At 47.4% G+C, this 22,708-nt stretch overlaps 1 protein-coding gene across 1 annotated transcript in view; it reads right to left on the reverse strand.

Moving 5' to 3' along the window:
• Positions 1-2,666: 2,666 nt before the first annotated feature.
• The window catches only part of FN1 (fibronectin 1), a 263,549-nt gene continuing 243,507 nt past the window's right edge, over positions 2,667-22,708 (reverse strand). The window contains exons 27-48 of the mRNA XM_069860514.1: positions 21,742-21,924; positions 20,677-20,766; positions 19,836-20,105; positions 18,871-18,987; positions 18,291-18,455; positions 17,497-17,652; positions 16,696-16,809; positions 14,726-14,995; positions 12,444-12,631; positions 11,283-11,370; positions 10,931-11,107; positions 10,608-10,697; positions 10,210-10,389; positions 9,607-9,696; positions 8,695-8,794; positions 8,328-8,559; positions 7,624-7,762; positions 5,802-5,966; positions 4,289-4,414; positions 3,645-3,751; positions 3,403-3,513; positions 2,667-3,035 (exon numbers count right to left, since the gene is read on the reverse strand). Of these exons, the coding sequence (XP_069716615.1) occupies positions 2,961-3,035; positions 3,403-3,513; positions 3,645-3,751; positions 4,289-4,414; positions 5,802-5,966; positions 7,624-7,762; positions 8,328-8,559; positions 8,695-8,794; positions 9,607-9,696; positions 10,210-10,389; positions 10,608-10,697; positions 10,931-11,107; positions 11,283-11,370; positions 12,444-12,631; positions 14,726-14,995; positions 16,696-16,809; positions 17,497-17,652; positions 18,291-18,455; positions 18,871-18,987; positions 19,836-20,105; positions 20,677-20,766; positions 21,742-21,924 (3,233 nt within the window). The 3' untranslated portion in view covers positions 2,667-2,960. The remainder of the gene's footprint in view (positions 3,036-3,402; positions 3,514-3,644; positions 3,752-4,288; positions 4,415-5,801; positions 5,967-7,623; positions 7,763-8,327; positions 8,560-8,694; positions 8,795-9,606; positions 9,697-10,209; positions 10,390-10,607; positions 10,698-10,930; positions 11,108-11,282; positions 11,371-12,443; positions 12,632-14,725; positions 14,996-16,695; positions 16,810-17,496; positions 17,653-18,290; positions 18,456-18,870; positions 18,988-19,835; positions 20,106-20,676; positions 20,767-21,741; positions 21,925-22,708) is intronic.

The following is a 22,708-nucleotide window of genomic DNA, read 5'->3' on the forward strand; positions in this document are numbered from 1 at the left end:
CTCTGGCTGTTTCCCATTGGAGAGGGCCAGTCTCCTCTCACAGAGGACAGGGCTGCTGCCCTCGGCTGATGTTCTTTGAAGGGTGTGTTGTTGACAGGCTCTGGTGGAACAGGAACAGCTCCCGAAAGTATGGAAGTAAATGGGGAGCAGGGAGAAATCATTGTCAGCCTTCACTTTCTGTGGCAGCAGATGTTTTCCCTCTTTTTTTCCTTCATCTACTCTCTTCCTTGCTGGTAGAGAGCCCTGACTCTGGTTGTCCTGTGCTCTGATTGCAGCTCTGTGTTAGCTGAGAAGACACACTGTGGAGATGCATCTCCTCTTCTGGAAAAGAAGGGCTTCAATGCCCCTGGGCTTGGTGTACCCATGAGCCCCTTGTCTGGAAGGCAAAAAGCTCCCTGCTAACGGGTTTGTGCTCCCTTTGTCCTCTGCTGGGAAGGTACCTTGGGTTGGGCAAGGTCAGTAGAGCTCAAGTGGACCACGGCCATAAACCAAGCTCATGTTTTAAGATCCTGCTGCTGTTCTGTTGCTGCTTTATGTGCTACGGCCTGGGTGAAATGCAGGAACCTTCCAAAATCTTGCCCCCTTTTACTGTTTCTAAAAGGAAGGAGGTGTGGTTGGTGCTTTGGATCTCGCAAGTTCCTGCTGTCCCTGTGCTGCGCTCGGCTCGTGCCTTTCCACCGTGACTGGAAATAAAAGCTGTGGCTAAAGGATTTACCCAGTGGTAAATGTTGAAGAGCAACGTCAACCCTCACGCTCTGAGGCATGGACAAACCTCGGCGGAGCCGAGGCAAATGTGGTGTTTAAATCATTCCATCCCACCATGCTCACTGCGTGGAGAGGGTGAGGAGATCGGATGGGCTGCAGCTGTGGGATCAGGGAAGCGTTCTGTGCCTCTGTCGATACTGTTGTCAGCTCTCGTGTATTTTAGATACTCATTTGGCTCTGGTGGGATAGAACCAATTCCTGCTGCCATCACTTTCCTGTTTGCAAATGTTTTGGTAGCTCTACAGACAGCAATCTGTGAGCACAAATGCCGTGTGCGTTTCTCATGTCAAGAAGCCAGGTTCTGTTTTAATGCCATGCTTTATTCAATCCAGAGAAATCCATTGCCTCGAGCAATACAGTGAGTTTGTAGCCAAGAGAGGAACGAGGCCTGAGCAGTCACAACAGAACCGTTCCTGTTCTGCATTGGCACATGGTTTAGCAGCAGCAGCAGCACAAGCCGAAAGGATTTAACTACCAACTTTGTTCATGGGGATCAAGAATATCTTTGGTTTATAAAGGCTTTGAGGAGAATTTCATTTACCTCCCGCCCCACCCAGCGAGGCAGAAGCCAAGCAGACTCGGGAGTGGTCTCTGCCCATCACAGGCAGGCATAGAGGGGGGTGCTGTCTGTCCTGCTCCACACTGAGTCCTTCTCCAGAGATGAGGAAAAGGTTTCCATGCTCACTAGTCCCCACCCAGCCTCAGCTCCATATTTGATTACCTGAAGTTACCGCGTAGGTAATGGAGATGGAAGGAGGGTGTGAAGGCCCCTCTGTCAACACTTAGAATCATAGAATCATAGAATAACCAGGTTGGAAGAGACCCACCGGATCATCGAGTCCAACCATTCCTATCAAACTTATTTAGGGTTTACGGGTAAGTTAACCTCCTCTGTGGAGAGGGCTGAACTGGGGTCTCCCCAGTCACAAGAACCCGGCCACCATCTCCATCCCAGTACCATGAAGCTTTGACCACACCCAGCTGCACGGGTGTGGGTGGCCCCACACATTTTAACAACTCAAACACTGCCAGCGTATAAGATTTGAGGTACTGAAGCATCTGGCTGGACTGAGGAGCATCTCCACCTCGGTTCATGCCCAAAGCAGGGGATATTTTCCTTTCCCTCCCGCTCTTCTCTCCTCCTACGCCCACAAAGCAAGCCCCTGCCTCCTGCGGCGTAGCATACATACTCAGCGTGGCTCTGCGCTCTACGGGGCAGGGGTGCAGCCGGCAGTCTGCCGTTAACAAAACTGCTCTACAAACATTCTCTGGAGGTTTACTTCGCGATTCAGTGAGATGTTTGTTCCGTCTTGTTTCAAGGCAATGTTACTCCAGCTCAGAATAATAATCTTCATCCTAGATTCCGTGGTAGCAAAGAGAATTGCTTAAAACTACAGGTCTGGTTTGTAAATCTTTTTATTAAAAGAGTTGTTTTTTATCTTTTCCACAGTAGTAAAGCTTTGGCACTTACAGTATAAAAATAATCACTGATCATAATTACACCAAATTCCTCTTTGTCAACTGCAGACTAAGTGTCCTCAATACATTTCATTCCCATATAAAAACACTCGAAGGTCGGGGGAACAAAACTGATAAATAACAGTATGAGATATAAAGGTACGGCTAGAAAAAGACTAGGATCGTTGAGAGAGAGTTAGGACTGTGCATATTTTAAATATCACAGTGACGGGAGTTGCTGTTCCTATCTTATTGCTGGCTGCAACGCTTATGTGAAAGCAGAAGTGTTTGGTGGACTTTCCTACGGCTGAACTTCAGTTATCGGTGTACTCAGATATGTCTTTGCATGGCATGGGAACCTTCAATTTCTACTCCCTCCCTCCCCCTTGGAATTTTGATCCCCCACCAATTCATGATTTAGCATCTTCCCCTCCCACCCTCCCCCCCTTTTTTTTTTTTTTAACTTTAAATTTGAAAATACTGACTGGTGATTCAGCGGTTTAAACAAACCCAAGACAATTGCTATCGATCGTGAGAAAAGTCTGAAACACTCCAAGAGTGGCGCTTGGAGAAGCTGTGAGTTGAGCTTAAGCTGGGAAAACGGCTCCCGAGCGGAGGGCCGTTCTCCAAAGATGCGGTTTTGCTAGCATCGCTCCAGTTTGGATGGTATTCGTGGCAGATAGGTATTTATGCTTTGGTTTGTCTGTTGCCATTGCCGCAAGAAGTCTTGCTGGATGTTACTTTCCCCGTGGATGTTGTGTGTCTGCCTGTACATCTAGGGGCATGAAACACTCAATGGGGCAGTTGACGTTCTGTCGGGAGGGAAGGAAATCAGTTAGCGCTGTCCTGCGAGGACGGACACTTGGTGGGGTGGTTTGGGCTGAGAACAGATGCCGCGTAGCCGCTCGGCTTTCTCAGCGCAAAGCACAGAGCAGGTGAGGACGAGGAAATGGCCACATGCACTACCGCCTCAGCCCGAGCATGCAGGCACGGCCCCAGCGCTGCTGAACGAGACGCGAGCATGGCACAGAGTGCTGCGTGTAGAAACGTGAGCTCAAGCGAACGTTCTAGGCTGTGTGGAGGGGTGGGTTCATGCACACTACTCTCATCCCTCGAGTCCTACACCGACCGCAGCCCAGAGTGGCGATACGAGAGGACAGAGAAGGAAAAGGTACTCACGGTGTTCGTGGCCTGGTGGTATCTCTGCGTAAACTGTGTGTAGGTATGGCCGGCAGAGCCTTCGGGGGCCACCTCCACGCTGGGTCTGCGGCAGTTGTCACAGCGCCAGCCCTAGGGGAACAGAACACGTGTGCGCTGGTCAGAGCACGAGGATGGGGACGGCTGAGGAGCTGCCAGTGGTGATACACGGGGGTAGAGCTTCAGCAGCACCATCGAGGATGCTCCCAGCCCCCCCTGCCTACCTGCTGTCCTCCGTAGCAGGTGCAGGAGCAGATGGCCCCAAAGTACTCCTTCTGCCACTGTTCTCCAACTTGGTACATCTTCCCATCGTCATAGCACGTGGTCTCATCTGCGGAGGAACAAGCAGAGCTCAGCTGTGTGTCCTCCCCATGGCTCTAAGTATTCTCAGAGCAGCTGGGTGATCAGAGCAGGAGCCTCTGGCCAGCGTGCGCTCCCAGTTTGACCAGAGGCTCGCTGCCTGGCAGAGGAACATCAGTTGATTTTACAAGTCTCCAGACACTTTAAACCAGAACGTGAGGGTGTTTCCCTGACAAGAGCAACACAGTTTAATTTGTGGTGTGAAGTCCAGAGGACCTGCAGGCGACAGGCCCTGCAGAGGAGGCCTGTGTTAGTGATAAGGGTGACCTGCACCCCTTAGGGCAGTGACACGTCCCTCCTGTGTGGCACACAGACACCAAGTTCCTTCTTTTTCAGCTTGGGAGTGCAAGTTCCATGCCTTCAGCTTTTGTGAGAGCAGATTCAATCTGTCCCCCTTCAGAACCTTGATCAGACCTGATGCTCTGGGATGCTCCCCTCCCTGGGAACAGCCCTGAGATGCTGAAACTTCCCGTATGGGAGCTCAATTAAATTAATAACAGAGACTTACGAGGTTCGCACTTGAATTCTCCTTTTCCATTTCCAAGGCAGGTGCAGCTCATCATCTGACCATTCTCCCCTTGCCGGTCCCACTTCTCCCCAATCTTGTAGTTGACACCGTTATCATGGCACCACTCTGAAGAAGGCAGAGAAACAAGAAAAGCACGAGTTATCCCACATGCTGTGTGATGTAACGGGAGGAGAACAACTTGGAGTTATCTCGGGAACAAATAGAGGGGCAGGAGAAAGAATCTTTTCAGCTCCTTCAAGTCCCAAGGAGGAAATGGGTTCAGCTCCTGCAACTTTTAACGCTGAGGACTGTAACAGCTGTAGGGTCTTAGGGAAAAAGTAGGATGTGACAGAGTGCAGAGGACGAATGGAGGGTTCACCAACAGGAGAGGAAGAGAAATGAAAAGGAATTTAACAGACATGGGGTGGGAAGTGAAAGAAAAATATTCTAAATGCTCTTCCTTTGAGCAAATGTCCAGTGGAATTTTATCACAGAGGCTGCAAAACACAATGGGTAAGGCATGTGGGTCAAATGATGGAATAGGAATAGTAATCCTTTAACACAAACATCTTCCCTGCAATCACTCCGAAGTCTCTGCAAATGGCAGGAATGCCCTCTTTGCTCAGCTCACTCCACAATTTAAAAGCACAGTTTAAATCAGTTGGATTTGTGTTGTGTTAAACCACTCAATCACAGACTTCTGTTCCATGTAACCCACAGTCCTGCAATGAATAAAACTTAGCACCCAGTCAGAGGGGTCTAATCCAAATGCCTAATCTAAATCTTCCCCCTTATAATTTAAAGCCATTCCCCCTAATCCTGTCCCTGCGCTCCCTGACAAAATGTCCCTCCCCAGCTTTCCTGGAGCACCTTTCAGTACTGGAAGCTGCTCTAAGGTCTCCTCGGAACCTTCTCTTTTCCAGGCTGAACAACCCAAACTCTCTCAACCTGTCACGACAGCAGAGGGACTCCAGCCCTCGGATCATCTCCGTGGCCTCCTCTGGACCTGTCCCAACAGTTCCATATCCCCCTTATGTTGTGGATTCCAGAACTGGATACAATCCTCCAGGTGGGGCCTCATGAGAGCTGATCCACACAAGTTCTGTTGTCAGGCCCAGTGCAACAATGGGGATAATTAGATGAAAATTCAACCATGATTTAATACTCAAAACTGTCTTAAATGGCTCCTCAGGTGCTGTCACTTAGATCTTGCCTGTCACATTACCCAGACGTGCCTGGCAAGGGAAAGGAATATCAAACAACCATTTAAACTTCAGTGAAAACATTGTTACATATCGATACAACATTGACTATTGCTGATGCCATGGATGGCAAGCCTCGATAAGCTGCACAGCTGAGAGGAAACCAAAGTTTTCCATCACTTCTCATGATGCAAAAAGCTGGTTTGGTTTAAAAACTGAAGAGCCTGCGTTCGTTTGCATCATGTTTGGATCAGGTTGGTTCTGTCAAACATGCTGTTAGTGCTTAGAGTGGCCAGAAGCAAGCTACTCACTAGAAGAATCGCATCTGAAATGCCCGCTGCCAAAGCCTAAACACTGGCACCAGAGTTTAAAGCCAGTTTCTGATAGCCGCTCCCATTCCTCGCCGATGGAATAGAAGGAGCCAGTGTAAGTGTCAAAGCAGGTGTCGTCCGCTGGCTGGTTCAGTCCTTCAGACACTGGAATGAAAGAAAGATAAACAGACATCACACACAGCGATGAGAACTCCTGAAAGACACAATAATTTTCACTGAATAGGTGCTTTCTTTTCCTTCTTGCAGTATCCCAGCATTAACGGAGCTGCCCCACGGGCACATCCTTGATGGTTCTGTCAGCAGTCCAGGCTCCCATTGATTTATTTTCCATTTTGATTTGCCAAGCGTCGAGCAAGTGTGAGTTTTTGCATTTGCTGCTGGAGAGCAAGTACCTGACTGAGCCCAGAGAAATGTGCTGTGCGATGCTGGGGAGCAGCAGGAGGTTAATAGCTGCATGTGCAACTTCCCTGGGGCCCTTAAGACTCCAGCTCGTGGGGGTGGAAGATGGAGACCAGAACTTACAGCCATGATGCTGTACACAGGTTTCCATGTTAGGCATGTGCTTGGATTGAAAAGTGGGTGGCTTACAGCCAGTGTAAACAGATGAGAGGCAACTGGGGTTCTGAAAGGGGAGAAACAGCCTTATTTTCTCTGGGAGGTGGGGCAGTAATGCATGGAGAGGCCTGCTGGGTGGACAACGTAAATCATAGAATAATAGAATGGTTTGGGTTGGAAGGGACCTCAAAGCCCATCCAGTTCCAACCCCCCTGCCATAAGCAGGGACACCTCCCACTGGATCAGGCTGCTCAAAGCCCATCCAACCTGGCCTTGAACACCTCCAGGGATGGACATCCATGACTTCCCTGGGCAGCCTGGGCCAGGGCCTCACCACCCTCACAGGAAAACATTTCTGTCTAAGATCTCATCTCAAATTCCCCTCCTTCACTTGAAAACCATTATCCTTCATCCTGTCCCTGATCATGAGCCCCTCCCCAGCTTTTCTGGAGCCCCTTTCAGCACTGGAAGCTGCTCTAAGGTCTCCCCGGAGCCTTCTCTTCTCTAGGCTGAACAAGCCCACCCCTCTCAGCCTGCCCTCATAGCAGAGGTGCTCCAGCCCTCGCATCATCTTCATGCAGAGCGGCAGAATCCCTTCCCTGACCCTGGTCCCACTGCATTGGATGCAGCCCAGGACACAGTTGGCTTTCTTCACTGCGAGGGCACATTGCCGGCTCATGCTGAGCTTCTCATCCACCAGCAACCCCAAGTCTTTCTCCTCAGGGCTGCTCTCAATCCGTTCTCCAACCAGCCTGCAGTTGTGCTTGGGATTGTCTAATCCCTTACCTTTTTCATTTCTTCTTCTCCCATCCTGCTCTGCTCTTTTTGGCCTCAAAATACACATGGGAGGAGAAGAGTTGTTGGCCTGACCTCTATGCTGGTCCAAGCAAAGCCTGGTAGCACAGGGTGTGTGGGCTCACTTCCTTTGAGAGGAGTAAGTACTAGATCTCTTGATCTCTTGCACACTGACCCTACAGGAGTGTGTGGAGCCTTAAAGCACATTCTTCATGATTAGGCAGCACATCAGAACAGCTCTAGTCACACCATCAAGTGTGTCAGTTATCCAAAACCAATGAACTTCACAAATCACTTCTTCCAGTGCCCTGCTATGAACTCTCCTTGTCAGAAGAAGTTTTCCTTCTGAACTATTCTCAAGCCTGGGCACTGAGTAGGTTCCCTCGAGTAAGGAAAATGAAGCAGGAGCAGCTTCACAGATTCACTTAGACTCCATAAAGCTTCTACTTACCAGTATTGCCAACTGTGACCACCTCCTCCAGCACCTTTTGTCTCCGATGATCTTTCAGGGCTTCCACTATGATGTTGTAGGTGGCCCCTCTTGTGAGGCCCATGAGCGTCGCGCTGGAGGAAGTTCCAGGAACCCTGAACTACAACAAGAGACAATGCCAAGTCACCGGAAAGGGAAGAGCAATTACTCCATGGGTGCCACCTCACTCATAGGAAAGAGGGTATTTTGGTTGACTTCTGTGCTCTACACCATAATGGAACCAGCTCATTCCCTGTAGACATTCTGAGACCTTCAAACAATACCAAGTTAAACTTGACTGCTCTGGACTCTGGTTCCTGAGGGATAAGTTACTACCACCATTTCAGGGAAACAGAAACCAAGAAACACAAAGAAGGGTTAAGAAAGCCTTTGGCTTGGAAAAGCAGCACCTCCATGTTCAAAACTCCTGACTGTCTCCCTGACTGCCCTCTTCCCTGGTGAAATGTTGATACCGCCAACATTTCAAGCACTCTGTTTTAGCAGTTCTATCCTGTAGCTGTCTCCATGAAGGAGAGGAAGGGAGGCATTTATCCTGCTCCCTCTTCAAGAGAGTCTTTAAGCCAACTCTAACCGTCACCCCTTAACCCAGTGAAGGACCAAACTCCCAAAAAACATCCGCCACAGGGGTGCCCAAAACCATCCCTGTGCTAGGACAGTTCCGTTACCTGCAGAGTATCTTCATCCTGGCTGACCGGCTGACATGAGATGATGTATTCGGAGCTCTCCAGCAACGGCCTCCAGGAGATGGTTGTATGAGAAAGAGCTTCTTGACCTCTGGTGTCGTTGCGCCTGGGCCCACGGGAGTGCGGGTACAAAGGTTCGACTGTGATGGGCACTTGGTACCCGGGGATTTCAATGGCTTCATCTACGTTGGGTGGTTGCCGCCTTGAGCCCGGCCTAAGGGGAGTTGCTGTGGTGGGTACAGGCCGTCTGTAGCCGTGCTCCTCAAAGAAGACTTGTTGACCCTGGTGTCCGATTGTCTGCGGGTGCCCAGAGGTGCCTGGAAGTTGGATACCGTTTCCATTGTCATACCTGTTGTTGGTGAAGTAAGGGGTCCCGTCGTCAATGGAAGGCACGTCGAGAATGTCAGGTTGGTTGGGGTGCGGTCTGGTAATCAACGTGGGAAGCTCATCTAAGCCAAAAAAAGGTTAGAAGCCTTAAAGCAAAGCGTAGCAAATTAACGATGGTAAATTAAACAGCTAGATTGGATGCTGTACACCGCTCCAAGCCTCAAAGATTAGCAGTCATCAAGACACAACACACTTCTTATGGCCTTGTGATTGTGAAGGTAATCTCTTATCTCTATATATATTTATATGCTATATAAATATATGGACACATGCATAAGAAGTGTGTTGGTATGAAATATTCATACAGCTGAGCAAGTTTTGAACACTGCAACCCAAAGAAGCCACCGCTGCTCAAATTGAGAAGAAGAGATGATTACAAGAGGTATTCACAGGCTATTTGTTTAAGAAAAATCACTGTTGTGAAGTAAGAAACCAGCTCCTTGATCACATTTGGATACACAGCCGATCTTTTGCTCGCTGCAGGTATCGTAGTCTCACACTGCGGAGGGCGTAAAGTAAGAGAAATGCAATGGGCAGCAAATGAATAGGTTCTGCCTTCGATGCCACCTTGTGCTAGTGTTAACCCTAATTTCATGATCAGATACCCAGGCAAGAACCAAGCACCAAGCATGTTGTTCTGTTCTTAGCGCTCAAATGCACCTAAATGTAACTAACGTAACTTCAGAATCTTACCTCCCGCACGCTAGAAAGGAAAACCTCCTTACAAAGCCTATTTGACTCAAAAAAGTGTGGTTGAATGGCATGAATAGGATGTTTTAAATAACGTTATTACTATTTTGACCCAGAGATTGTATTCCCTGGGTGGAAGACATCACCTTCTCTGGGCACACGACAGTCCAGAGCCTTGTTTTACCTGTTCTTTTCCTGCCAATCAGTGGTTCGCTCTTTTGATTGTTCTTCACAGCAATGATATAGATGATGTATTCAGTTCCTGGCTCCAAACCTAGGGAGGAAGGAAGAACATAATGCAATCTTAAACTTAAAAGCTCCTTTTCTTTTATGACTACGTGTGGGATCTAAGGCAGAAGGAGAGGCAGGAACAACTATAGTATGGGTATGAGCATTTTGGATCCGAGGTTTCTGGACAGCACAGAGTCCAGCCTCCTGCTCTTCAGAGTGAGTTTGAAATCTGACCATGTCTGCTGGGGTCATAGAGTGCAGACACAGAACATAATGAATCTTCAGAATGTGCAGCTGGTGGGGTTACGGGTTTTTTTTCCTTGAATGGATGACAGCTGTGGTGGGAGTGGAAATAAACACCTGTGGATTGTTGATCTGGTCAGTGTACTGTGTTTGTAGGACAGGTGTGCTTACAAAACCGCTGTCTCTCACTAATAGAACAAAAGGTTGTCCTCTTAGCAGGCCAACAACACATTTTATAATCAGGCCTTCTCCCTCTCTCTTCAAATGTAAGTGTTTTAAGTGAAGAGCTCCCCAATAAGACAAAGACAGGTACCAGTAATAGTAGCCTCGGTGGTGCCAGGCCGAGGGCGCGGCTGAACCTCCTTGGGTTGTGAGCCAGGTTTCTCATATCTGATGATGTAGCCTGTGATCTTGGCTCGTGGAGGCTGCCAGGTAACCAGGAGAGAGTTGCTTGTGGTTGTCAGGACACGCAGGTTAGAAGGAGCATCGATAGCTAGGCAAAAAAAAAAAGAAACGGGTCAAATGCAGTAAAAGGCAGGTGTATTCTTCACGTGAACAGCATCTTCTCACATCCTTCTCAAACTCAGGAGCAAAACACATTGCTCTAAGTCATAGCAAGTGTTATATGTGATCAGACATAGATAGCTTCTGCCTGACCACACATAATTACCATGTGTTAGCATGGGAACAAAAGTCAGACAAGATCATTACCGGTGGAGGCATCAATCACTACTGGGGAACTGCGTGCATTCTCATTCAGAGTGTAAAGGTAGATCTTGTAGTCAGTGCCAGGTTGCAAGCCTAAAATGAAGTAGAAACATAAATATTAGCTAACTGGGAAGCCTTCTAAAAAGGGTATCAGAATGTCTTTCAACAGCTGCTTCTTGGAGACTACTCTGTGACTCAGGTAACTTTTCCCACCTTTCATTTCTATAAGTTTTTCTCATCAAGGAAATTCAGCTAATAAACAAGAACCCAGTGTATTAGAAATATGACCCTGGAAGCTCCTGCACCTGCAGAAGCACCTTGCTTACCAGTGATGGTGTAAGACCTAACATCAGGGCTGATGGTTCTTTGAATGGGGCTCTGGCCACTTGCTGGGATGGCATCAACCTGGAAGCCAGTGATGGTCTCAGTCTTGGTTCTCCAGGTAATGGTGATGGTTGTCTCAGTGGCATCTGTCACACGGGCCCTGCGAGGGGGGCTAACATCTGCACCAGAAGGAATAGGTCTCCTGTCAGTACTGTGGAGATTGTGAATCTTACCAGCTACGAGTTTGTGGAGGCCTTAGCTGGAGCTTTGTGTAGATCCATACTTTTGAGACAGAGCAAGATCTCTGTGCCCAGCACGGTACTAATCGGTTGTTTGTGGAGGATCACTACTTACTTTCGAGTGTGGTGACCACCCCCTGGGCTGGCCGGCTGGTCAGAGAGTCCTTCAGGGCGTATACGCTCACTTCGTACTTGGTCGCTACCTGGAATGGATAAAGTTACACCATGTTGTGAGAAGGACCTGGCACGGCGGGACATACTCCTACCCACATCCAGGGTTTGGAGGAGCACATATCTTCCCCCAAGTCACTGAAGTAGTTAGTTAAAATAACTCAAATCAGTGCAGGATTTTATAGGATGATTCTAATTATTTCCAGCTGTAACAAAGGAATAGATATGGATCCTGATAATAGTGATAATACAAGTGCTGCACATGTGCACACCCAGAGCACAGGAAATCCCAGCAGAAGCTTATTTGTCATCCCTCATTTTGGAATCTGTGCTGATTCTTCAGAAAAGAACTAATTTACATTCTATTTTTCCTGGAGTTAATGAATGCCATTTGGTATGATGAGGCGCTCTTGCTGTGAAAAAGAGAGAATGATGGAAGTTACAGCATGGTCTTTCGTCCTTGCCTGCCTCAGCCCAGGAGTCCACTTAGATTAGAGGTTTTTTGAGGCTCATTTTTGAAAATTATTCATAAAGATCCTTAAAAACAGATCAGTAGCTTTTGAAGATAGCAGGAATCATAAAAACAATTCTTTTCAGCCTTTTCCAGTTCAGGAACTCCTGCAATGTTCCAGTAGAGAAGATGGCTGTGTAGCAAATTTAAGCCTAATCACAGAAGACTTGCATTTTTTAGTTACATTTTGCAGATGCCTTAAAAATAGTCAATGGGCTGCCAGAGTTCCCACAGCACAGCGTGAAAACCTCTGCACTAGCTCCCTTCATCTGACCTTGTTTGTGAAAGATGAGTAGAAGCGTTTTACTGCGTTACTGTTGATTTGGAACCTGGTAATTTGCATTCGATTAAGGCATCCAGTGTGTCTGCGCTAAATGAGGAATGGGAAAGCATGCAGATTCAGCAGGGCACTTCCTTGCCTCTGAACAACTTTGGTAACGAGTAGTTATAGCTGTTGGCTAGTGGGACTTCAGTCAGACCCTAAGGAGCTGTAATGATCTGTCAGGAGCTGACCCAGGAATGTGAAATTGTCTCAAATTCTCCTAACATCTCCTTCCCACAACACAGTCCGTATTATGCAAAGAAATGAGTTACCATTAATCCAGACACGACTGCGGATGTGCTGTCCGGAGAAAGGTTGATTTCTTTCATAGGCCCAGTCTTTTCTTTGGGGTTCACTCTGACTCTGTAGCCAGTGAGGCGAACGTTCGGTGCGTTCCAGTTGACGGTAAGACTGGTGGGAGTTACCTGAGTAAACTTCAGGTTTGTTGGAGGTGGGATTGCTGCAAAAATCCAGATTGGCATATAGTTAGTTTAAAGAACACAGTCTTGGATATAACAATAATCTCTCCTGCACACGGGACAGGTTTAGGGCTGAAATACATGGGCAGGAAAGCAGTGTGGCCTCTGCAAACACAGGCGTGAAGCACCGTGAAAGGGGACGAGGTGTTCAGGAGGAGGTTTTCAAATCTACAGTAACACTTCTCAGCAGGAACAAGGAGGTCTCAATGCTTCAGCCCTGAAGTTAGGTGAGTAACAGCACCTGCTGTGATATAAGGTGAAGGCTTCAAAATGTGCTTAAATCTGTGGCAGGCAGGTCAGTTTTAATTTTTCTGCCTGCCTCTGCTTTTCACCACACAGTAATACTTCAGTCTTGCTTCACTTGCCCATCTCTCTTCATTTCTAGAATGCAACTGATGATTTACAAAAATAAGTAGGAAGCAGGCTCAAGACTTGCAAAAAGGACACAAAATACTGCAAACGCAGAGGGGAAGCATTTTGAAGCCAATTACACAAATGTAAATTACTACACAAAGAGCAAGGCAATGGAAAAGCAGAGCTGTGGTGGCCATAAGGCTCATCACACACGAGTCCGTTCATGAGCTAACACATCAGATATCTTTAAAAACAAAGGAGCATCCAATGAAACATTTGCTTGCCTTACTGTTGGCAATGCTTGGGCTGTAAGCAGGATTAAAATACACCTTACCACAGAGCCTGCTTTAACCAAGTTGCTATAAAGTGTTGCAATTTCACAGAGTGGAAATAGAAGACTCACAGCTCAATCTAAAGCCCGTGAGAGTCAATGGGAAGTCTTGAATGACTTCAAAGACACTTTTGAATAGCCCACAAAGGGTAAACCACAGAGAGTGGGTTTTAAAAATCACTATATTTGCTTTTCTAGCAGGTAGTCAGCAAGCTGTTTCAGTCCTCGCAGCACTTTGCTTCAGTTTAGTATCACAATCTGTACAGTACGAACCACTGTCGTCTTTACACCCCTGGAATTCTAGTGCCAGCTTTTCACCCACAAATGAATAGAAGAACTTTATTATAAAGGTGCTACCTCTGTAATAAAGACATGTCTGGTAATGCTGGAAGCTGTGCAATGGATTCCATATTGCTGGAAGTATTTTTATCTCAAGCAATTGGCTTCCTTTTCCTTTTTCACAAAGGAACGTTAAATGTAATCTCCATGGAGTTGGATCAGACTCACACATAAAGGACTGTCCCAAATGGACCATGTCCTCTTCTCATGGAGGTGATGTGAGCACAGATTGTGGACTGCGATCCTCAGGTAAGGGATTTGGAGGTTCTGCGAGACCTGAGGGTTAAGCAACTTCCTCACCCTTCATGCTGATCTTTTGCTCTGTCCAAAAGGGAGGACCCTGGCAGGTCAAAGCTGCCATCAGTGATGCACTTGAGGACTGAGAGGCTGCTTCTCTAGAATCTGTTCCTTTGATCCTGCTGATCTTTCCTGCCGATCTTTCCTGCCTTCCCAAATGTGTATGTAGGATCATAGAATGGTTTCAGTTGGGAGTGACCTTAAAGATCATCCAGTTCCAACCCCCGGCCATGGGCAGGGACACCTCCCAGAGGACCAGGCTGCCCAAGCCCCATGCAACCTGGCCTTGAACCCCTCCAGGGATGAGGCAGCCACGACTGCCCTGGGCAACCTGTGCCAATGCCTCACCACCCTCATTATGAAGAATTTCCTCCTAATATCTACTCTAAATTTTCCCCTCTCCAATTTAAAGCCATTCCTCCTCATCCTATCACGCCAAGCCTTTGTAAAAAGCCTCTCCCCAGCTTTCTTGTACCACCCTTTCAGGTACTGGAAGGCCTTCTCCTCTCCAGGCTGAACGACCCCAACTCCCTCAGCCTGTCCTCACACAGGAGGTGCTCCAGCTCACTCCACAGTAGGCTGACTCTGCTGGCAGGCAGCTTTCCAGCACCAACTTAGCCATGTCTCACGAGCAATCACATCCCCTTGGCTGCCCCTGGGGCTTCCCTGGCAGCAGTTGCACGTGGAAGCACGCTCTGCCCAGCAGGGCAGGAGCCACCACTGCCCTGGCTGGGCGCTGTAGTTGAAGGTGTACCTGTGGACTGGGTCCCAGTGAGGGGCAGGCTCTCCATGTCATCGTATATGGCAACGATATTGATAGTGTACTCAGAACCTGGCCTGAGGCCATGCAGCTCAGCAGTGTCTTCTTCGCCACCTGGGGCCGGCAATAGCTCATGGATTCCATCCTCAGGGCTTGAGTAGGTCACCTTGTACCCAGTGACTTGCCCCTGCGGGCTTTCCCAAGCAACTTTGATGGAATCAACATCCACCTCAGTGAATGTTAGTCCTTTAGGGCGGTCAATGTCTGTTAGGCAAATTAACGGGTAGAGGTTAAGTGATAAAAAGCAGGTTGTGGGTGAGGAAAATCAAAAGCATTTCTATCACATGCAAAGCAGTTCTCAGTTCTGCGCGGGTGAGAGGGGTCTTGATTCTCCTCTGTGCTGCACCTTGCACGCATGCTTACTTGTGCAGCGTAAGGCTGAAAATTTGTGGGTGCCAAACAGCAGGAAGGCAATCTTGGCTTTGTTAAAATCAAAAGGACTTGTGTTACCACCTTCAAAGCAGCCAGGACACCAATCCTTGCCTCTACTGGAGTCCCCTTGGCACTGAAACCCTTTTACACAACTCCAGCAGCATTAAGCTACCTCCCAGTGCTCAAAAGAGAAAAAGAAACAGGAATTTTAAGACTGGTTTCTACCACCAGCACCAGTAACTGGTTCCTAGTGCTAAAGGCAGCCAGAGAGCCCACCTGGCTCGCAAAGTCTGGATTCATGCAGCATCTGCTTTTGACCACTGTAAGCTGCTGTGCAAAGCACCAGTCCAAGGAGAATCAGTCCCACTGTCTTCTTTCATAAATTAATATCCAATTAACACATTTATCAAGAAAGCAAATTACTCAGTATATTATATTTTAAATTCAGTTAGAAAATAAACTTTTCAGCTTTGTATTGAGCGCACAGGGCATGTTCACTGGTGCCACTGGGTGATATGCACACTTCCTCGTAAGACCAATTAATCTGATTTTCCTAGCAAGATGCCAGCTTGGTGCCAGCTAGCAAGGTCAGTGAGCCTTGCTCTGCAGAGTCTAGTGGGGCTACCACAGAGCTGTACCCATTTCTGACACAAAACAGGAGGATCTGGCATAGCACTTTTATATTGGATCCAAATTATGGTTTTTTATAAGATTTTGACCTTATTATTTGCCATGTTCTATTAGGCCTGAATTTTCTAGTTGGCAAAGGTGATTTTTGCCCAGGATTTTGTCAGATTGAAATTGATGTGGGATCTCTTCCCATCTCTGCAAAGCTTCAGAGAAGCTTCTGTTGTCTTTAGGACAATTCTATAAGTGTTGGGGGCTGAGCTGCTCTTCTGAATGCAAGCCTGAGCAAGGGAACAACGTGCAGGCAAATCTCTGCCCCAGAGGCGTCCCTGAAAAAGGGAAATATCAGAGAAATCCCCCTGAGTTATACGTTCCCTCTTGCCTCCTCTTTGTGTCCAGAGCAGTTGTTTTGTACAGGCAGAGAGAGCAATCTGAGGGCTGAGCTCTCCTTTCTTTTGCAGTGCTTCATCCCAAGCTCTTGATACATCACAGAATCATTTAGGTTGGAAAAGACCTTAAAGATCACACACAAGGCAAGTGATCCCAAGCTCAGTCCCTTTAGAGCAATCACCTTTGCCATCCAGCTCCAGAAAGGAGATCTTTGCCCAGTTTTTCCACTGATTGGCTGATGGCAAACAAAAGCCCAAAAGATTTTGTGGCTTTAGTGAAAGAAAATCTGAAGCGCGGCATTTTAAGGGGGCGGCGAATCGCATTTTTGCCAGTGTTTGAAGGAAAGGGACTGCATTTTGCCAGCACCTACAGTTTAGGTGCACAGTATTTCTCGCAGGGCAGAACACCGGGCATTCTCCTGGAGACCAGGTCCCTGCCTGGAACGTGACACTGCTTGGTAGATTCAGAAATGAAGAGATAACATCCGTTATGTTACCATGAAGTGAAATACGTACTGGTGACGGCTGTCTCAACCAAGGGGAGACTCTCTCCATTCTGATTCTGAGCGTAGACACTGACCACATACTCAACTGTGGGCTGCAGACCTTCAATAGTGACTTGCGTTTGATCTGGTAGGAAAGAACAACATCAGTCCCTGTGCACAAAGCTGCAGAGAACTGGCCTCTAAGTAACCTCGAACGGAGGGCCTGTATAAGCTGTATCACGAATAAACATTAAAACAAAAAGGGTTTAACATATCAAGTTTGCCTTTGGCTTGCACTGTGCCTCTCTGGCAGGGCACAACGAGGCATCTGCAATTTGTACCTGCTCGAAGGCTCCACAGCTAAAAGGGCAGGTGAGCACAGCAGGAAAAACAAAGCAAGAAAAGACCAGCTTCCATCACTTTCTGGGATAAGACTGACCATTAACCCAACCGCATCACAAGCCTCTCTGAGTGCTAATCTCACCCCTGAGTGCTATGGCCAAGGGTCACATCATGTGGCCTTCAAAGGACTTCAGAGGGAGTTTTGCTGGATGCTAGAAAAACCAATAGCATTTGTTTGAAATGCAGGTGCATTTCAGAAACACCGAGGTTGCTAAGAGCAAACCTTTGGAGCGCAGACACGTCAAAGAAATGTGAAGCTTTCAGGGCAAAAACATGCCTTAACTTCTCCTGGATGTCAACAGGATAGCAAGAAGGTACAAGCAGGAGAAAGCCTGGCTTCAAGCATATGCCTGGAGCCTGCTGGTGTTGATTCTAGCAGTCACATCTTGCATTCCTTACAGATCTGGTGAAGGATGTCGTGTTGTCTTACCTGCAGGGACATTTTTAGTTTTTGTGGGCCCGTGTCCTTTCTTGGGGACAGCTGTCACCCGATACCCTGTGACTGGGGATGCTGAAGGGAGCCATCTGATGCTGATACTGTTGTCCTGGACATCGGTAACTTGCATCTGGGATGGTGTGTCTATTTCTGGGGAGCAAAAAGTGTTTTTTCTGAGTATGTTGTTACAAGAAAACTTTCCTCCACTGTTGCCTCTTAGCTGAATTTTATTCTGCTGTTCAACTTCTTGTTCTTTGTCCCTTATGCTAGCTCAGAGCAAAAAAAGCCTTAACCATGACATGTGGGTGACTGATCTCATTATCAATGTTAGTTGAAGGTTTTTGTTGTTTTAAAGACTACTAAATGCCTTTTTGTGCAACTACAGTAGGAGCAGGATTAGGCTTTATCCAGATCAGGACTGAGATGACAGTCCTGGAGTTAGAAAGTCAGGTCTCATCAGGATCCCATCATAGGCCAGTGCACCAGAAGCACTAGAGTTAAGCCAACAGTGGCCCCATGATATGAGAGCCCAACAGAATTTCCACTCAATAAACAGTCAAATATTTCTTGTATCCCTATTTGGATTCACGATGTCTCCCTCCTCCAAAAGTCAAACTCCACCATCCCCTTCTGTGTCCTGTCATTACCAAACTGGGCACCATGACAAGCAGCTCCACTGAAAAACACAGGCTTGCAAGTAGCCCATGACTTCTAAACGAAACCAGGGATCAGCAATACGAATTCATGGGGATGGGGATGAGTTTTTGTTTTGTTTAAACAGGTCTCACCTGTTTTGTAGGTGACCGTGACTGGTTTGCTGCTGGCAGGGCTGTCTCCACGGCCAGTTACAGCGTACACGGTGATGGTGTAGTCGACGCCGGGTTTGAGGCCAGTGATGGTAGCCGTAGACATGGTGCCAGGCACTGTGAACTCCTGCACAGGGCTGCTCCCACCTAAGGATGGTAGGATGGAAAAAGAAATGTAACGGATCACCAAATTACACATTTCAAATAGTTACAAAACCCAGGATGATCCTCTGTGCATCAAGCTGAAGACAGGACCCTGCCAATTTCAACAGCTGTTGGGTCCCAGCCTTTTTCAGACCAACCCAAGGAAGACAATGAAATGAGTACACAGAACCACCTCTAAGGTGACTGCAGTGCTCCAGGTACACTTTCTTTTTGGTAGACAAGGAATTATCGGCTTTCCTCTTAAAAAGAAAAGACACACCTATATTTTACAGTCTTCTCTAAATACTCTGCAAGAATCTGAGATACAAGAGGTTTTTGCTCACCTTTCTTATTGACTGAGGCTTTCTAATGGCCTCAGAACAGAGTTTCTGTGAGTGCCATAGCAGCCTGCCCTCACCTGTTTCACCGTAAGTGATCCGGTAGTATCTGACTGTCACTGCAGGAGCATCCCAGGAGATCACAAGGCTGGTTGGGCTGGTGGGGGTGACTTCCAGGTCCCTCGGAACATCAGACACTAGAAAAACAGAATTGAGAGAGAGTTTAAATGCAGTTGATGTACATCAGCTACATATTACACCTATCATGGCGTGCTCCTCTACTGCTCATTTGCCTTAGCTTTAGCCCAGCACACACATCACTACAAGTGATGCATCTGGTTAAAAACCATCCAGCATTGGACTAGATTTGTATTAGATTTAATAAGAAAAGTTCTGCTAACCCTAAAGACATCTGAAAGGAGCAAGGGTCCTCCTACCTTTTTCTAAATCAGGCCCTACCTCAGTATCACAGGCACTTCCTCATGAGCAGTTTCACCAGCTGGTAGGAAAGGTCTGGTTTAACAGCAACTACTTAGCTAGAGTGCACCCAAAATCATAGAATCATAGAATCACCAGGTTGGAGAAGACCCATTGGATCATCGAATCCAACCATTCCTATCAATCACTAAACCATGTCCCTCAGCACCTCGTCCACCCGTCCCTTAAACCCCTCCAGGGAAGGTGACTCAACCCCCTCCCTGGGCAGCCTCTGCCAGTGCCCAATGACCCTTTCTGTGAAAAATTTTTTCCTAATGTTCAGCCTAAACCTCCCCTGGCGGAGCTTGAGGCCATTCCCTCTCATCCTGTCCCCTGTCACTTGGGAGAAGAGGCCAGCTCCCTCCTCTCTACAACTTCCTTTTAGGTAGTTGTAGAGAGCAATGAGGTCTCCCCTCAGCCTCCTCTTCTCCAGGCTAAACACCCCCAGCTCTCTCAGCCGTTCCTCATAAGGCCTGTTCTCCAGCCCCGTCACCAGCTTCATCGCTCTTCTCTGGACTCACTCCAGAGCCTCGCTGTAGCTTTTAGCCAGCGTTCTCTCAAGGCTTACCCGTTGTTTGCTGGCCGACCAAGGGCATGCTTTCCTCCCTGCCGTTAATAGCGGTGACACTGACCACATACTCAGTGCCTGGAAGCAGGTTGGTGAGGGTGATGGAGTTCCGTGAGGGGGGCACGCGGTCCTCCTTGGCCCGGCCAAGACGGTTCTCTGGCTGGTGCCGGATTTTGTAGCCCAGAATGGTGGCACGAGGAGCAACCCAGTGGACAGTGAAAGAGTTAGCAGTTATATCCGAGAAGTCAAGGCCAGTGGGGGAATCCAGACCTGGGTATTTCAAAGATATAAGAGATTGAGCTCAACTAAACTACTGTAGGTCATCTTCACTACTGCCATGTTTCCTTACGCCCAGTACTACAACACTGCCAGATCCTAAGCCAAATGCTACTCAGTCGTGGAACTAAACAAATGTGTTTGGGATCAAAGGGAGATGAAGAAGCACTGGAATGCAGCTGCAGGAAAAGGGTTTGTAGCACACAGCACAGCATAAAACAACACGCATGACCAGCAAACTCATTTTAGCAGTTAAGAAACAAGAAAGACTCAGTGATACATGAGAAAGGCTCTGCCTGGGCTTGCTGACAGGCAGGCACTGTCTGTACATTTGCACTGGGGGTCTATAATGCTCTGTTTAACACAACAGAAGTGCTCCCTCTCAGACACAAAGAAACACAAAGCTCCTTAGTGTTCCCCAAGATGCGCATCTGCACTGCTCTTTGATATCCAGCAGATGACACATCAACAAGGTGACAATGCACAAGAAAAGAGCAACAAAGTCCTGTTAACTGCCTAATGGAGGGCATTAATCACACAGGTGTCTCAGAGTGCATCCAAGTACCTGTTTTCTGGATTCCAGACAGAGGTGCACTCTCATGTTGTTCAGAAACGCTGTAGACTCTCACCAGATATTCAGTGCCAGGGAGCAGATCTGTGGAGATTAAGTACAGGAATTTAGACATAGTTCTTTACGAATAGCTAGAAGTCACTCAGCCTACACAATTTCAAACATATTTCTTGGGCGAGGAAGTCAGGTTTTGCTTGATGAAAGATCTGAGCCTCCAGGCCAGTGAAAATTTAAATCAGTTCTTTTGTAGCATTATGGTTGTTTGAAATGTTTCAGCCTGAAGGAGCACAGCATCCTGTATCATCACTTCATCCTGTGGAGACCGGCTGGAAGCAATTCGTTTTCTGCAAAGTCTCTTCTAGTTACCTAGTTGTTTAGTTATGCATTGGGCAAAAGCTTTAGCTGATATGAACTGGAACAGGGCCAAGGATTTCCAACACAGCTATTCTGTCTCAGATAAGCTCCAGATCCGGTCTCTTACTCTGAAAGCAGGTATTGTCTCTCACTCAACAAATTTGATTCCAGGATGAATAAAAAAACCTTCAAATATAACACAGCTTTTGCACCAGCAAGAATTAATGTCAGCATTTAGAAAATTAATACGTGTTGTTGCCACGTCCTGTAAGGTTCCAACCGTTATTTATTTTCTGGTCCTGAGCATACAAAGCCAGAGGAGCAATGAACTTCTGCGCATTCTGATCCTCTCCCCAAACCTCTGCACTGCAAGTCCTTGACCTTTTTGGCAAACCAGGTGAGTAATATGTATTTACTTTTAATACCTAACCAGGCAGCAAAGCAAAGCAATTGCTCCACAGTCTGATTCATCATTGTCCTTGGATTGACGGGAAAAACTTCCCTGTGGTTTGACTTTAACTTGGACAAAGCAAGTGGCCAAACCCCAATGAGTGTGAGTTTGTATAAGGCTTCTTCGACATCAGCTTAAATCAGCTGAGAATTGGGCCAGTTGCACTTACAGCAAGCAATTTTCTTTTGCCTCATCTTTTGTCATATACAAGGGGCCTCTTGGATTTGTTTGATTTACATAGGTGACCCACTTACTTGTTAAGACCACCATGTTGTCTGAGGGTGAAATTGTCAGCTCTGCAACATCTTCCTCCTTCTTCACAGGCGAGTAGCGTACCAAGAAACTGCTCAGCACAATGGAAGTTGGTGCGGTCCAAGTCACTCTCATGGTATCAGGCCCCACATTAGTGAAGCGGAGATCAGTGGGAGGAGGCACAGCTACACAGCAAAGAACAAATACGCCTTCTTAGTTCCCTGATTCATGAGAACCGATGAAGTGCTATGCTCAGGGGACCACCAGAGAAAGTATCTCATGCATAACGGACTACTGTGTCAGACCCATGCAAACAAGACTTCTAAACTACATACAGTACTACTATAGTTAAAAGAAAAATATGTCTGCGCTACTGTCAGGCTCCTTTAACCTCTTGGCAATTCCTAGCACTTAAAATATACCCTGCGGGGCTAATTTGAAAACAAGGTAGCAAGTTTCGGTAAGGTGCTCCTTGCAGTTGGATTTCCTATTACAGATGCAGAGCCAAGAGAGGCTTAAAGTTGCCGTACAGGAGCTTACAGATGGAAAAGTAATCTCATCTAAAATTCATACATGCACATACAGGAGAGGAGAGGGTATATCACTAATTTCCTATGACTCTACTTCTACTCATGTCGAAGGATTTATAGCCTCAGGATTTTCAAACACAATAGGATTTCATGCAAGAACCAGTTTCCAGCTCGCCTCCTGCTCATGCACTACAGAGACCCTTGATGGTGTGGCACAGCTGCCAGTGGCGTGTACGCAGGGAGCAACGGTCCATCCGCATCCCCTGGGGCATTGTGGAAAGAGAGGGGCCACCACCAAAACAGACTGCTGGGAGCTCAAAGAGCCATCGAGGCTGGAGGGCATCTGCTGAACCGCTCCACCCTTCAGCACTCTGATTTCAGAGAGCCATAGTTTAAATCTGGTGAATGTAGAGATCATCTTTCAGGCTTTTGATTCCAA

Source organism: Phaenicophaeus curvirostris, chromosome 7 (genome assembly GCF_032191515.1).
Source record: "Phaenicophaeus curvirostris isolate KB17595 chromosome 7, BPBGC_Pcur_1.0, whole genome shotgun sequence".
In the NCBI taxonomy this organism is placed as follows: Eukaryota; Metazoa; Chordata; class Aves; order Cuculiformes; family Cuculidae; genus Phaenicophaeus; species Phaenicophaeus curvirostris.